The sequence below is a fragment of the Pogoniulus pusillus genome, chromosome 4, assembly GCF_015220805.1.
Source record: "Pogoniulus pusillus isolate bPogPus1 chromosome 4, bPogPus1.pri, whole genome shotgun sequence".
In the NCBI taxonomy this organism is placed as follows: Eukaryota; Metazoa; Chordata; class Aves; order Piciformes; family Lybiidae; genus Pogoniulus; species Pogoniulus pusillus.
Window position 1 is genome coordinate 11,902,945 of NC_087267.1, and position 17,467 is coordinate 11,920,411.

Here is a 17,467-nt window from a genome sequence, read left to right on the forward strand (position 1 = left end):
GTCCAGGAATTAGACCTTAAATCTGGGTATTATCTAAATGTACAAGAGGAATTTACTTTGTTCCTGACTAGCTTTTTAATCAAAACTTCTGCCCTTTCAATAAATGACCTCTATCCAAGAGTGAAGTGTTCAAGGTATTAAACTATCAAATCCACAAAAAATGATCCTTAGGCCAAAATTCACTGAACTGACAAGTATCAAGAATTATCAGCAACATACACCTTTAAGCGTGGGATGCTGCCTACTTCCAATAAGGTAGACAGAGAAAGGAACGGGAATACTAAACACACAAAGAAGCTATTAAATAGTGGCTCTTCTAGGTATTCTGAAAATGCATTTCCTTTGTTCCCCCCTCTTTTTGTTGGGCTGAGGGTTTTTAAAGGTGCTTAACATTTCTATAGGAAAGCTGAGAAAGGGCCCAGTATCTGTTCATGCTCCTCAGATCTCCTTCTCCAGCTGGCACAGAGTGTTTTCTTGCACCTTTCAAAATCCCTCCAGGTACTCCAAGTTACTTGGCAACATTACACCTCCATCAGCTGAAAAGTATTTTGCATATTTTTATGTTTGGAAGCTTCCCAGCAACAGAATTTGACCACTTGCAGAAATGCAGATATGAAGACCAGTAATTAGCATCCCACAATGCCAGCTACTTTCACCAGAATGCTTGAATGGTAAAGGATTGGTTTTTAGAAGGTCGGCTTGGCAAGAATCTATTGAGACAGTCAATTATATAGAAACAAAGACAACAATGACAAAATTGAAAATTACCTCTAAGCTTCACATGCTGTTTCTAGTATTACAGAAACCAAGATACAATTGAAGAACTGGGAATAACAGTCAAATTCCTCACTTACAAAAGCAGGCTGCATCTGCTTATACTATAAATGTACTTGAAAAAAAAGAGAAAGGAAGAGAGAAAGGAATCAGAATGTGTTTCTTTCAAAGGTGGAAGCAATAATACTTAATAAATAACTGTAACCTTAGGAGATTTCCCTTGCTGAGATTAATTCATAGCTAAAGGCTGTTACAGTAAAAGATAATCAGTCAGATGGCAGATTTTCTTGCTCAGAGACCTGCGCTGTCAGGAACTGGGCTTGGCATTGAAGCATTTTGATTCATTCTGTGCAAAGAAGTATCAGCTTTAAATAATTTACTGATGGATGGTAGTTATATACTAGATACATATAAATAGCTAATTAGATCTCCGTATTCCCAGAGTGAGTATTCATGAAGCAGGATTGACCTGACCACTCATTCCTCTCAGCCAACAGATGCTAACTGAATAAGTCCATCCTTTACAAGTGACGAGATACCTGCAAATGCCATTGAACCAAACAGATTTTGTAGTTTGTAGAATCTAGTGATCTTGGAAAGAGGTAAAAAGCCAAATTTCATCAAGAATATAGAATCACAGAATTGTTTGAGTTGGAAGGGACCTTCAAAGGTCATCTAGTCCAATCCTCCCCACCCCGCAGTAAGCAGAGACCATTAGATTAGGTTGCCCAGAGTCCTGTCAAGCCTGACCTTGAATTATCTCCAAGGATGGGGCTTCCACTCTGGGCAACTTGTTGCAGTGTTTCACTACCCTCACAGTAAAGAACTTCCTTCTAATGTCCAACCTGTATCTACTCTTCTCTAATTTAAAACCATTGCCCCTCACATGTCTATTTCCTTCTGTATACTTTCACTTCATTCTACAGAAAAGGAAAACTATGAACATGTGGTCATCAGATTATCTAAAAAGAGGTTAATATCTTTTTCTCACTTGTCTTTTTAACTCCACTGGAGCTCCATTGGTCTAAAGCCACACTTTTTAAAATCTTGGAATTGAAGGGAACTTAATTTCACAAGCACTTTGACTAAGATCAATAATTACATACAGAGAACAGTGTAATTAAAGATTACAGTTTTCCAGATGACTGCGATCCTGAAAATCTAGTTTTGCAAGGCTTCTTGCTCAGATGCTCTTAGCTCTGTCAAGATATGCTGTACTTTCCAGAAATAATTAACATTTTGAGGATAGTATTTTAATTATTGTATACTGGAACAACATTCTCCTGGTGGTACTTTTCTATTAAAACATACAGGACAGGGAGTGATTAGATAATGTTACCATTTTGTCTTTTACAAACCCCAAACGCTATTACAATCTTGTGATCGTTGGATAGTGTTTTGAGCTATGGAATATGCTTTTGCTCTTTGTCTTCCATGTTTAACTCTTTACAAGCATAGCTAGAATTTTCTGTGCTCATTAAACTATCTGCTCCCAAAATCCCCTATCAGTGGACAGAGCAAATTCTTTCCAATTACTTTTATCTGTTTACCATAACAAAAGGAGCAAGATTAGGACTGAACTAATCTCCTGAGGTATTACACAGTGGTAGTTCATTTTAACTAATTTTCACTGATGCAGTTCAACAGAAGTTGTAAACAGTTTGTGCGTTACTAAGAGTCTACGATGTGAAACTAATTTCTTTATCCACTGCACTTTCTTTTTCTGTTTGAATTCAATAGTATAATTTAGGCAGAGGGAGGAGACATCAGAGCTCCTAGGACTTTTTCATAGAGCGACCACAACCTTCTTGTTTAATGTCTTTGCAAAGTCAGTTAAACATCACTAGTTGTTGGATAATGCTGTTCACCAGCAAGTGTGCAGCTATCCATTGCTGTTGCACCATTTACTTCATTCTAGACAGGAAGTTAACATGATTTCTATGAAGCATTGGTTTGTAATTAACTCGTGAAGTAAGTAACTTTCCAATTTTAACTTACTTAAAACAGTTACCTCTTGTTACATTTATTAAAGCATGGGTTCCTCTTCAGATGTCAAACTAACCTTAATATCTGATTGTCATAGGCAAATCTCTTAAGTGTTTTAGATATTTCTCCTCTTGTTAAAACTTTCCAGTTTAAAAGAAAACCAAATGAGCTTCTTCACTTTGTCTGATCTTCCTGTACAACTCTTGTTAGTTTGTGAAGTTACCTTTCAAACTGAGACTGCTCTGACATAAGCTGTGATCAGTGGCACAGTCCGACAGGAGGTCTGTGGCTAGTGGTGTTCCCCACAGGTCAGTAATGGGTTCAATCTTGTTCAACATATTCATCAATGACCTGGAAGAAGTGATACAGTGTATCCTCAGCAAGTTTGCTGAAGATCCAAAACTTGAGGAGTGTCTGACACAACAAAAGGCTGTGCTGCCATTCTGCAAGATGCAAACAGGCTGGAGAGTTGGGCAGAGAGGCTCATAATGAAGTTCAACAACAGCAAGGAGATGGTAAGTCCTGTATCTTGGGATAAATAACTCCATGCACCAGTACATGTTAGGGGTTGACCTACTGGAAAGCAGTTCTGCAGAGAAGGAATTTGAAGTGCTGGTGGACAAGTTCACCATGAGCCAGCAATATGCCTTTGTAGCCAAGGATAAGGGTATCTTGAGGTGCATAAGCGTGGCAAGCAGATAAAAGGAGGTTCTTCACCTTCTCTACTCAAAAGACAAAGAACTACTAGAAAGAGACCTCTTCAGAGGAAAGGCTGAAAGAAGTGGGGTTGTTAAGCCTGGAGAAGAGAACAGGTGCCAAGAGAACAGGGCCAGACTCTCCAGTGGTGCCCAGTGACAGGACAAGGGGCAACAGGCACAAGCTGGAACACATTAAGTTTTATCTGGACATAAGGAGAAACGTCCTTGAAAGTGATGGATCACTGTAACAGATTGGCCAGAGAGGTGTGAAGTCTCCTTCTCTGGAGATATTAAAAATGCATCTGGATGTGGTCCTGGGCAGCCTGCTCTAGGTGAACCTGCTTTATCAGTGGGGTTGGACTAGATGATCTCCAGAGGTTCCTTCCAACATTTCCATTCTGTGATCCTGTAAATTGGGGCATAATTTCACAAAAGAAAACCTTTGACAGCTCAAACTGTATTTCCAGCATGCCCAAATCTTAAAATAAAAGTACACATTTGCAAAATATTCTGACTGGTCCAACTAGCCAAAACTACCATTTGATTTTTTTATACAATCTTATTCCTGAGTATACACAGACTAAATTTACTGTTGCTGCTTTTGGAGACATTAAATTACATTGCATTTCTGTTCTCATATAGTTTCTGATATTGAAAAGGAAGTATACCAAGACTCTAGTAGGAAGCAGAGTCAAATAAAGCCACATGACAGAAAAAACCCAAGCAGATACAGTTAAAGAACCCTGGATGTACACAGAAAGTACACAATCGACAGTTCCGTGCCAAATCCACTTGTATAACAAAAGTATAATCAATCAGCAAAATGTGGGAAACTGTCAAGCTTTTGGGGCAGGAGACAGAAATGTTGAAGTATCCAAGATGCAAAGTCATACACTTGCCAAGTTTAGAAAACCTGTCTGAACAATATGGTGACCTGGTGGAAATAAACTGCAACCAGTATTCTATCTTACACAGCTACCTAAAAATGTGCCACTTGTAACATCAGAAATAGTGCACAAATTACAAAAACAAACAAATTTTGAGACTTTTAAAATCTATACCCCAAATTATCAAATATCTAGAGAAACACAATAGGTGTGAACATCAGTCATATAGGTCTTAATCTCAGGAATTTTAATATCAAGAATTTAGAAGTTTTTCAACTATTTTTTTTCCTACCACTTCTCTCAGATTCAAGATTTTATGTCGCAATTTAACCCACTACTAAGGAGAACAACTTTTATCTCCAATATGTAAATTTATCAACAAACAGTTACAGTCTACAACTGTATATTTATTCTTTTCCTTTATCTCACCTATGATTAGTGGCAAAGTTTGGAAGATACTGAATTGTTGTACACTTTATCAATGAACTATTTATGCTTAATTTTCCCCTGTTACTCTCTGCCCCCTGGCCCCCTCCCCTTTCTCCCCCCCCCCCCCCCCCTTTTTTTTTTCCTTTCTGAAACCATACAATCAGCACACAAAGGAAGTAATTTACATGGAACACTATCACACTTGTCTTCTATGGGTCACCATTTCATGGACAACCCAGGATGTATGGCTGTTGGAAGACTGCGGCTATACAGATTTAACAAAGAACAGTTCTTATGCAGAAAGCAGTCACAGAGAAGAATAGCTAATCAAAACACATTACAACATTAAATTTTCACTTTTTATAAATGGAGTAAAGATGCTTTTAAATATATTTACAGTTAGAAAAAGGACTTAAGATTACTCCAGTCAAAATTACTTAGAAATTATCAAAGTGAAGTTAATTTAAATTATAACATTATGAACAGAGTAAATTGCCATTCTACTTAGAATTTGTCTACTCTGATGTCAGTGTTGTGACATCCCTTTAATCACAATCAGGAAAACATTATCTTAACTTTATTTAATGCCAAACCAGGCATCACTGCAATGTAAAAACACTGGCAATGCAATAGTTCAAACCACCGCAGCTCAGTTTTTAGATCCTGACTTGTGTTGTAATCCACGGTTAGAATTTATTTCCCATGTCTTATTCTATGAATAACAGTAAGACTCTTCTGTATTCTCTTTTACTATAGCCATACTTGTACCACATTTTGGAGACTGCTCTTTAGAGACAACTGAATCATAGTAAAATGCACACAATCCTCCCTTCCTTCCAAACCAAATGGCTACTTAATTCTGAAGATACAAAGAGACCTCTTGTTGGCAGTGCTGGGTGTTTTATTCACATAAATGAAAATACTTTCCCCATTTAGTGAACTACTGGTAATAGATAATTATCTGTTTTTCAAAGAATTCTGAAATGTGCTAGCATTCTTTACATGTTAAATTAGAAACACATTTCATAAGACATCTTACAATGAGATTTGCTTTCATCAAACTGCTTACTTTAAACAGTTTCAGCTCTCTTGCAATCCTTTACATCAGTATATTCTGCACATAGTCCCACCTAAAAATAAAATATAAAAAAATAAAGTTGAAAAGCATGTATTTTTCTTTTTAAAATTAGTGTATGTTGTTCTGAACACCCACCCAGCCCCCAAAACATTTAAGAGCCTTAAAATGCATTGTGTTACACATACTAAGACTTGGCCGGGTAACGGCAATGAACAGACACCCTACTTAGTAAGATAAAGCAGAATACATAATAAACAGGTCAGTAGTTATCCATTTGAAATAGCCTATAATTAACATTTGATGTCTAAAAACTTTAAACAGTAACACCAAGGAATGAGGTATGTATGTTCTCAGATATCACATCAGACTTTCATTTTATGCAACTAACTGTATTTCACAACTAGCATCTTACAAAATAGAACAGTACCATTGTGCCTGTAGAAGTACTGCATTGAAAACAGAAAAATACATTACTACAAGAAACCACCAAACATCACAATTGTCAGGGGCTACAAAAATCCATTGTTTTATCTGTTAAGATGACAAATCATATATTGGTAAATTTGGGGCTGGATTCACTACCAAGATGGTCCATCCAACTTTAACAGGAGCTTAAAGACAGATTTACTTTGAATGAAAAGGGAAAACCAAACCTAAACAGAACAACACAACATCATCACAGGAGTGGAGGTGGACTCCCTCACTAAAAGGAGCTAAACAAGACTTCTGTACCCAACCTGGTTCTATACTTCAAAATCCAGACATGGATTGCGTGTGTGTATCAAAACACTTATTGGCTGTAAACAAAAATGCAAAATCTGTATTCACAAAAATATTTTATTGGTAGTTTTACATAATACCAGATGGGACTGTAAATAATTCTGCTCTGCATATTGCTAAGTGCATAAATGTTGACAGTTTATGCCATAAAGTAGGATACTGAGGTTTTTCCACATGATTTATGACAGATTACATTCTAACAGGCCAAATCGACATTAAAGAAATTGACTCGGGAACAAAAAAAATATAGAATTGTTATTTCCTTATTCTTGTGCAACATCTGCTACTCCTGTAATGAAATTATGAAATGACTACATGAGACTAGATAAACTTGGGGCAAGGAAATAGCACTAAGCAGAAAGGAGGAATGCACTTCTGTTATTTTTAAAGCTTTTTCAAACTTTCCTATTTCCAAATGTTAATTTTCACCAAATGCGTCCTCATCTGAGACACAACATAGAATGCCAGTGTACAGTGACAATGTAGAACTTCACCTGAATTGTAAGGTTAACCAATAAATGCTTAGAATGTGTTTTCTGGTTTGCTTGTAAACATTGCAATAAGTGTTTTAAGTGTGAAAAAATATTGGTTAAACCATCAACATAATTCAGTCATCTAGTAAAATGTGTCAAACATTGGCAAAAATTCATACAAATGTTTTATTTAATAACATTTTTCCTATTTAACCACACCAAGTACCAGCAGGTGTTTTCAAGATAATTATGAAAATTCTGTTGCAGCAATAGTTAAGTTGATCTTTGACTTGCATACATATAACTATGTTTCACAATTCTCAAATAATACATATTTAGGCAGCTTGAACTATGTTATAAAAAAATTTAATTCAGTACATGCCAATAGTAGAGACTCCAAGAGATGTGTTAGAATTTACTAAACTAAAAGTGAAAATGGACTTACCAATAACACTGCATAATGAACATTCAAACCACATTTTCATGGCACCTTTACACATGAAAATTAAAAACCTGGTCTGAAAAATGCTGCGTAAGCATTTCTAGATTGCATTTAAATTATTGTTTCTACCACTGCACTTTTTCCTTTTTTTTTTTAATGCATAAATTATGTTCCAGTCAACATACTAATTGTGCATGAACAACCTGTCGTGAAAATGTGGTAACAGGTGACAGAAGTTAAGTATTTGCATGTTTTGAAGAGAAGAGACTAAAGAAACTGGAGGATATAAACTTATTAATGAGATTCTCCATTCAGCGATGATGCTTCTCCTCTGGGTGAAGACGACCTGGACATTCCTCTTTCTGTGTTGTCAGAGCTAGAACCACTCTGACTGTGTTGATCTGCAGAAGCAGCACTGGAAGCAGGTGGTGACTTCGTTTTCTCCTTAAAGTCTGTAATTATGACTGTTAGATCTCCAACGGTAACTTCCAAATGCTGGGCACTACTTCGATCCACATTTTTCAACCTTGGCCTAAATAAAGCAAATAGTCATATTAAAAGCACATCCACTGTTCTACTGTCTTGTCTCCCTCCTAGATTTCAGGGGCTCTGAGGAACACAAGACTTCTGTGTGCAACATGTACCAACATGGTGGAGTGTTTCCCAGTGTGTTTTCTATTAAGCTGAACACAACATATTACCTTCTTCTAAGATTATTTGAAAGCTGAACTTACAAATAGTGTAGCTGTGCAGCAATATGGACATGTGAAGGGTTTACTTTTAAAAAATGTCTTTCTTTATTGTGGCTATAGAAAGTTGTACATTTGATCCAGAGAAACATCCCTCTTTTTGCAACAGCCTCAAGCAACAATTCTAAGTAGACACTGATGTTCAGTAACAAAAATGTTGGTGCCTGTTCTGAATTCAACAGCACAAATAAAATTAACTTCCAGCAGGTATTACTTCATTTAAAAAAACCTCACTAGGATTGCTAGTATACTATTTGAATAGGACCTGGCATTCACAGTGTAACTCTGGTATTCCTGGCATATTCTGTGATTTACACCATGCACAGAGCTGAGTATTGCACATGTTTTTAGGCTAGCTATCTTCATCTAATCTTTCAACTGTTTGATTTTCACAACAAAAAGAACAAAATAACATTTTGACTTGTTTTGCCATTGTATTTTTGCTAGTACTTTGCTTATTATTCTCCTTTGACCACCATGAAAAACTGTCACCTGACAGTCAATTTATACAAGAGGTTACGAATAGTATAGGTTCATGCATTTATCAGACTCCACAGCTTTCACTGCCTCAACTTGCAATAAAATAATGACATCATGTTAGCAGGTGTGCTGACAGCAAAGGCCTAACCTTTACCCCATCATCTGACTTTGAAGCAGAACTGGTGCTCAGTTACTTCAGCTCAAACACCTCATGCCTTTCCTTCACTAGAACAGAGAAGGGTAGTCACATCTTGTTCCCCTGAGGCTGAAGTATCACAACTGAAGAGAAAATGAAAATCTGTTGCTCTGTAACGTGGGAATTGAGATAAAAATTCAGCACTACCAACCTGTTTAAGTGCCATGCCTGAAGCTTATTGATTATATTGAGTGTACATGCAGGTTTCCAAAAACAACGTACAAGGCAAAGAGAAAAAGATCTCCTTTTCCCAAGGGACACTGCAGAAATCTGTGCAAACTAAATCAAGCATCTTTAGCTTGCTGTCCTACCTAGAAAATAAACTATGTGAAAAACTGAACTGCTGGAAGCATTTAAAAAAAGTAGCCTAGTTATTTCAAATAGTAATTCTTAAAGTAATTCTCAATACTGGTATTTCAGTTATTTCTTAAATATTCTCTCCCCTTCCTTACCTCACTTTGGCATTTTAAAAATGTACTACTGCAATTCCACCACCAATATTTCAATTCGTAATATTTAATTAGCTTAATTAAAACTCACTTTATTAACTTCATAACTTAAGCACTTCAGCTGCATGATGCAAGCTAGTAAACTTCAGTATTAAAAAAATAATAATAAAAGAAAGGAACATCTTAGTATCCTTAATCATTATTTTAATGCCTGTTCTTCCTTGATTCTCAATCTCCCCCTGGCCCTGATGATCTTATTTCAGGAACAGCAGAAGCGTCTGCCTCTTCTCTGCATAACTAATTCCAAAAGATCTTCCTAGGCTGAACTACTTTGGAGTGGGCTGGAGTGCTTCCCAAAAAACCAAAACCAACCAAGCAAACAATTTAGTAGATCCTCCTACATTTTATTAGACTATGTGTCTTATACGCTACTCAGATTTCTTGGCATGGCATTTTTTGCCACAATAAATTTGTGCTTAGATGGCAACGATTTAGGGACTACACCTTGCTGCTTTTGTTTTGTGGTCTGCACTCTCCTATCTGGTCTTACAGCAAGATCAAGGCTTTCACAACTGCTTGTCTGTACTGTTATATTTAATGTTCTCAGTTCTAACAGTTCAAGGTTTTCTTCAGCACCCCAGATGCAGCATAGAGATTTTCATCACTAGGTAATATACATGTCTTATGGCATCATATGAATTTATACCCTGGTTCAGCCTTTCAGAGTTTATTCCAGTTCTGCAAGGACAGCAAGAACCATGTTACTTTCCCAGTCTTCTGCGGTCTAGTACTGGTTCTCTCTCTCTCTAATTTTGCATGGAAGCTCGTCACTTTTGTCCCCTTTCCTCTCCACAGACAAGTAGCAACCATTTGTCTACTACAGTTTTGTGTGGTGTGAGAAATACATATGTAACCTGTAACACAAACTGTCCTCTGTGTTCAGATGGTTTCCATCTTCTGGTCAAAATTACAAACTGTAGGTTTTCTTCATATTTAATAGGCATCCTATATCAAGGAAACTTCCACATACTTAGCCTTATTGTTGAAAGAGTTTACCACAGAACAGTAAAATCACAGATATATTTTTTAATTATGTGTTACCAATATTGCAAAAGTTTCTAAATTTTTTACCTGGTTTTCTTATGACTGTTCTTTTTGCTTGTGGTTTCCTTTTCACTTTTTTCCTTTTCTACTTTGTCTTTTTTCTCTTTCTTTGATTGTGTAGGGGGCACAAATTGTTGTGGAACCTGTTGTGCAACCAGCTGAGAGACAGGTCGAGGTTTCCTGTGTGCACACATATACAGACATGCATAATGCTCAGACTTCACAAGGCTCAAGCTCTCCACACTTCAGTTATTAACAAACACTATGAAAAGAAATCTTGCTACAACTTATCTTGCTGCTAACACTTCATTAAAATACCATAAGAAATTTAAACCCATGACAACCTTCTGTTTCATTTACTTGCAGTATCAATGAATGAGCTTTTTGGAGGGGATTCTTGTTTGTCTTTTTACTTCTGGGGTTTTGTTAGGGGTTTTTAAGACATAGAGACAAGACTTTTCCATGTGCCCTTTTCTCCCCGTTGTCATACACAGAGACTTACACAGAGTGAATTTCAGAAGATGAAGCCTCCAGAGGAAATACTTTACCACCCACTCCCAGCCCCCTCAAATGACGAGGCAGTCTACTTTGAGTGTAGTCCAGTACAAAAGTATATAATCCATATCACAAAAAGGAAAGAGCTGACCTTTCAGGTATCAGAGCTATAGCCAACACTGGCTTTACAGAGTAAAGCATCTTTTCAGCTCTGAAAAATTAATTGAGAGCAATGACAAATGCTGCTAAATTGTGTATCATTTTAATCAAGTTGCTCAGTGGGAAAAAAATTCTTCACTATTAGCTAGATGCAGCTGTCAGCACATATATACTTTAAAAGCTGGCAACAGAAACTTCTGACCACATTCCATCAACATACACAGTGCAGGTTTCATTTTCGAGTTTTGATCCAAACTAGTAATCAGGGTGAGAAGAGGAACAGCAGGGAAAAGAATTTCAGTTTACTATTGTTACATTTTCTGAAATATTATTCTGCAGTGGCTTCACTTCTAAATAATTCTATTCCAATAGAAAATAATTGCAAACAAAACATTTTACTCTTTCCAATGCATGTCTATTTCTTTAAGATTTTGGAAGGAAGAAATTTCAAGTCATGACATACAGAATGGAATGTTCTGTGATTCTATTGAGAATGTAGATTTCTTCTCCAAAAGAGTGTTTACCCTACCAAGTTCTTGAGTTATGCTACTTTGGTGGTATTGCTGGGTCTTCCAAGAAAGAGCACAAACTATATGCACTGTGATACTCCGAAAACACAAGGCAATTATTAAAGCAACAGAAGCTATCTGTTCTTATGCATACTTACTTATCTCAAGTCACAGGATCACATTACTGACACTTCTTGCTTAGGTCATGAGTAAATTAACAAAAGCAGAAAAAAAATCAAGGCAGCTCCCATTAGCAAGTCATATTTTTAGTAATGACTGCAGTAGTTCATGGTACAAGAGTGAAAGCCAAGTTACAAGAATCCATAAAGTGTGGGGTAGGCAGTTAATATAAATCATCTGAGATTTCACAACGCTTCACAGCAAGTTCTTAATAAAGTGAAAACAGAAATTACTAACAATGTCAACACAATAGAACTTTGGGGTGAAAAAATAAGACTACCACGTACCCACTACTCATGAACTAAGCTCACATCACCTCATGGAGGGATGAAGATCAACAACAGATCACTTAGTGAAAACTACCCACTTTATATCAACTGGCAAATACTTGACTGCTTGTTTTTTAAAACAGAGCATTGTAACTAGGACTTTGGAAAAACCACACAGTATATGGACTCCAAAAATCACTGAAATGCCAAAATGGACTACAATTGTTGACATTAACAGAGTACCTACATTTTTAAGAAAACTTGTCTCAAAACTGTTTAGGCCTTTCATCATAATAGATCATAACAAAGCAAGGACCACTAAGATGTAACTGATAAAGAAACTTCTCATTTCAGGTGGAAAATACTTATGATATATAAACAAGACCAATAATCTGTCCTGAAAATTGCTTCAGGAGATATTGATACAGGGAGCTAAGATTTCTAGTGATAGTCAAGTAGCAGTCTGGTCATTACTACACACAGTGACCTTAGAGAATAATCTGACATGTTACTTATGAAGTACTGTGAACTTCTCAACATGGAATTAATTATTGCCCAGGGCTATGGACAATACCATGATCATGGAAACTCGTTAAAAAGGGATAGAAGGGGGAAAAATAAATATCTTATCCCACTATTTTAGGAGTACTCAATTTGCAACAATTTCAATTCCTCAGGGCAAACCAGATAATTTTTATAAGACTACAGCTGGGATATTAAGATTGGAACAATGTCCTAGGTTTAGAACTTCTTCTTCGAGTACCATAAAACAAATGAGACTGACAGAAAAATATCCTTGCCACAAGGAACAGAAGTCAGTTACAACAAAAAACCCAGAGAAATTATGTTTGGGAAGATGCAGTACAAATTAATCAAGAGATTCTTTGTGGTCTTGCTGTGATGAGGAAATCCATTTGGTTATTTCATTTCTACCAATTAAACATCCATCTTTTTATTGTCAATTATTTCTATAGCTATCAGTTATATCCATGTTCCAAAATTTATTATCTGCATTGTCACTTCCAAATTTCTTAAATGAGGTATTCAATGTTTTTATACTAGAAAAAACCATAAAAATAAAAATATAATTCACATCTCTCAGTGCTCAGAGATCTTTCAAGTGTTCAGGTTTTTTTTTCCTTCTAGGTACTCAAAAAAGGGCCACTGAATTGTAACCAAGTACTCTGCAAGTCATGCAGACTTCAGGAAATAACTTTGGCACTCCCATAGCTTTAACCTGATAGAATTGTTCAAGACTTAGCAGTAGCTGAATCATGTCATTCAAGGATGAAGGAATTCATACAGAGAAGGCTCTCTCACAGAAGATAAATATACCCAAAAAAAGAATCTTCCTGTAACAGGAAATTGATTTTTGAAGAGTTGCCAAAGTACAAGATTTCAAATCACCAGTTTTTAAAGCCAGTTAAGTTAAAGACTCCTTGTCTGAAGAGCCAATACAGACAGTGCTAACAGTGCCTTCTAGTTCTTTAATATATTTATGGTAATTTAGTTTTTGAGCATATACAAAAGCACCCGAGGAAACTGCTGTTTAGAAAGAAGCTATATAAACTCCTGCATTATGATTACAAGCATTTTTGCCTCTACCACTGGGAAAGACTTTACAACTGAGCAATACAGGCAGAAACATTCATAAATGCAACACATACTGCTTAGCCCCTCAAAACCTTGCTATTTTATCTAGTAACTTCAGTCACTTTTAGTGAAACATTGTTCAAGATTGGCACATGCTATCACAAAAGAGCTATCATTTTTTTCCAACAGAGGTGAACTTAAAGGTTTAGACTTTAAGCACTGCAGCCATACCAACAAACCAATTTACTGCACTTTCAAGAGGTCACTAAACATCACAGTTCAAAATATTATGTCTTTCCTCTACCACTTAGTTTTGCTTTTCTGTAGTGCTAACATTCTTCTAAGTTAGCATCACCCATACTTCTGCCTACATTTCTGTTCCAAATTCATCCATTATGGCTCTGTTAATTATCTAATTCCAACATTGATTTCAACATCCTGTATATAAATACTCACACATTTAATAATTGCTTTTATAAAAATAAGGAAACCCTTTTTTTGTTTGTTTTATTCAAAAGCCAACAGACTAATACAAACATTCAAATATACAGTTTTTGTCTCATCTGCAATTCTGACTAATGCTTAATGACAAGGATGTCGTCATTTGAACTTTATTTTTGTTGCAGGATGCAACTGCATTCATTTTATCTTATGGGATTTGATCTAGCTGGTGGTTTAGAGGGTGTTTTTATAGAGATTTGTCTATTTAGGTTTTGTTTGCAGAAAATCCTTCAGCTCCGATGCTCTCAAAGGAAGCAAGTATTTAAAACTAAGAAAGACGAACTGGTTTTCATTGATGGCATTCTTAAAAAGAAAAAAAAAACAAATCACTATAGCACAGCAATTTACATGCCCAGAGATGAAAAACACTAGTTCAAGAATACACACAGTGCACTACACCAAATAATATTTGGAACTTTTGATTAGAGTAATTTCCCTCTCTCAGACCTCAACACAATACCTTTCTGCTCATAAGCAATTTTTGACATCTCACAGAAGTACACACTGCCTTAATTTCCCATACCTGGTATTCACCAATAACCTATGTAAAATGAATTTTCACTAATTTGATATGGTGGAGAACTTGGTCTCATTACAACAAAATGGGTCCATTTGGAAAACAGAAATAAGCAAACAAATCAGTGGTAATAACCAACACATGCAGCAGAAGTACAGTGAGCTCTCAGCCACCTGAGCTGTGTATTGAACATAAACACAACAAAACTGGCTTAATGCTGAGGCACCATAGAGTCTGGTTGACTCTGTTTCATTTATACAGAGAATAACATTTCCAGAGTGCTGCTTCTACAAACATCACCATTCCATAAAACAGTCTAATGTCTCCTGCACTACTCAGAATATAAGCTCAAATTCTGACAGGCCTGAGCTACTCATCTGTCAAACCTGCTCTAGGGTGCATCTGCTAGAGTCTAGAAACAAAGGGCATTATGTAGACAACTCTGACAGTTTTTCCATGAATCAACCCCAGGTCTACCTGAACATTAAAAGAGTGCTGTGTCAGCAGGGTGTACTCCATCATGCAGGGTTCAAAGGAGATGTATCTCTTTGGTCCTGCATATCCTGAATAGAGAGAGTACGACTGACAAGCAGCACACAGTCAGATGAGCAAATAAGGCTGCTGAGAAGCATAACACAGAGATGTCAACAGTCCAACCGAGTAGCTAACACCTTAGATTTGATTCAGGGTGAGCCATGCTGGACTTGGTCTGGTCCACACAGAACCAGTACCCACATTTTCCCAGTATTCACGGATGTTAGAACATATTGTACGCTTTTCTATATGGAAAGCTAGATGCTGTAATTAACTCTCAGAGTTCAATACATACACCTTTCCAACCTGTTGTGGGAAAAGTGTATTGTCGTCTGTAACACGCAGCTTACAGAGTTCAGATATTCTGAAGAAGAAATATTCAAAGGCACACTCTTTGGAAGCTGCATCTCCTCTGCTTTGTATATTTTACTACTGCAAAAGTATTAAAATGACAATGCCCTAGTCTTAACAGAAATTAAAAAAATACTGTCACCTCAGCTTTCAATCAAGGTGAATCCAGAGTAGTATCTACCAGGCAGAACTTCCATTCTAACATGACTCTTTCCTTCCCTTTCTTCTTCTCAAGTCCATCTACCTCCCAGCTTCAATTTGGACAAAGTCTTTTCTGGAGGCTTATCCTGTCTGGAGTGGCAAATTAACTGTTTTGTAAAGTAGGTGCCACATACAACACACATAAAGACTAATCACCTGTTAAGACAGATATTTCAGTCTGCTGTTAGGCTCTGATCACTCTACTTACCACACTTCTCCACTAACTAGAGCAATATTCTAGTCCAGTTTTAATTACCTATCCAACAAGCTGATACAATTCTGTATTCAAATTCCTCTTAATCCCTGGTTTCCTATGAAATTATAAACATCTTGCCCCAACTATCTGAAAGCAGGTTGTAGTGAAGTGAGGGCTGGTCTCTCTAGTATCAGGTGATAGGATGAAAGGAAATGACCCTGCCAGAGAACCTTTAGATTAAACATTAGGAACAATTTCTTTACAGAAGGAGTGGTCAGGCATTGGAATAGGTTGCCCTGAGAGGTGGTTGACTCACCATCCTTAGAGGTGTACAAGAAAGGTGTGGACATGGCACTTTGGGACATGATTTTACGGTTGTGGTGATGTTAGGTCAATGGTTGAACTCAACAGTCTTAGAGGTCTTTTCCAAACAAAACAATTCTATGATTCTATTCTGTGATCCTAGAAATCAGGAAGAAATTGCTGTGAAACACTATTTCTACATTGGGATACTATATTTTAGCTGCCCAATATAGTATCAATCTATTTTTGGCTCATGGACTTCAGTTTCTCTTCAAGATACCAATAAACTACCTTTTGGATGACAGGATTGCATAAAACAGATAAGATGTTCATGCTATCAAACAGAACAGATAATTGTTATATACCATGAATCATTTACCCATCAGAACAGTTCAAGCTTTGAGACTGATCTGTACTATCTTCTCTCCTACCGTATTTTCATGCCCAGAAAAGACCAGCACCTGTGCAAACTAAAGCCTATGGCATTTCTTCAATTTTTTTCACCTGCTTTTATGTAGAACTCTACTCAGTATCTCATATGGTCCATAATTTCGATTTTGCACATGAAGTCTTGCCTCACTTCTTTAAAAAAGAAAAAGACAAAACCCACCAAGGTTTCAGAGACTTGAAGAGGTTTTTATTCAAAGACATCTCTAATCCTTAAGCAGTACCATTTATCTAAACTTCTCTTCCCTGTAGGGAGACGCTGACCTTTTGTTCAAGACAGCAGATTCATCCCTCAAGAGAGGTTAGAAATATCCGGAACAAAAACCTCACCAATTTTGTCTTGCCCTTGGTCACAGAATCCTTTCCTCAGAAATGAAAAATCCACGTTGTTCTTTAAATACAAAGCACTCTTTCCTTTCAGGCAATTCAGGAGGACAGAATAAATGCTTCCAAGCTAATGGAAATTCCCAAATCCTTGTTGCTCTAAGGCCTTCACTGCACAGGACTCAAGCAGTGAGACTAACATGTTTTGAAGCATCAGCTTCATTCACACATTTGAATCTGCTCTGTCCCAGCAGGGTACTGCAGAAGTCGTTCTTTGGAAACCAGTAATCTAGTCAGTCAGCACCCTAATTTCTCTCTCCAGGATTTTTCAAGAATTATGAAAATCATTACTGCCAAAAGGTC

The 17,467-nt window shown here is 36.8% G+C and overlaps 1 protein-coding gene across 2 annotated transcripts in view; it reads right to left on the reverse strand.

Annotated features, from left to right (window-relative positions):
• Positions 1 to 6,671: 6,671 nt before the first annotated feature.
• The window catches only part of YAF2 (YY1 associated factor 2), a 73,251-nt gene continuing 62,455 nt past the window's right edge, over positions 6,672 to 17,467 (reverse strand). For both annotated transcript variants that reach the window (XM_064142200.1, XM_064142201.1), the window contains 2 exons: positions 10,553 to 10,705; positions 6,672 to 8,079 (listed from right to left, as the gene is read on the reverse strand). In XM_064142200.1, coding sequence (XP_063998270.1) covers positions 7,842 to 8,079; positions 10,553 to 10,705 — 391 coding nt within the window. In that variant the 3' untranslated portion in view covers positions 6,672 to 7,841. The remainder of the gene's footprint in view (positions 8,080 to 10,552; positions 10,706 to 17,467) is intronic.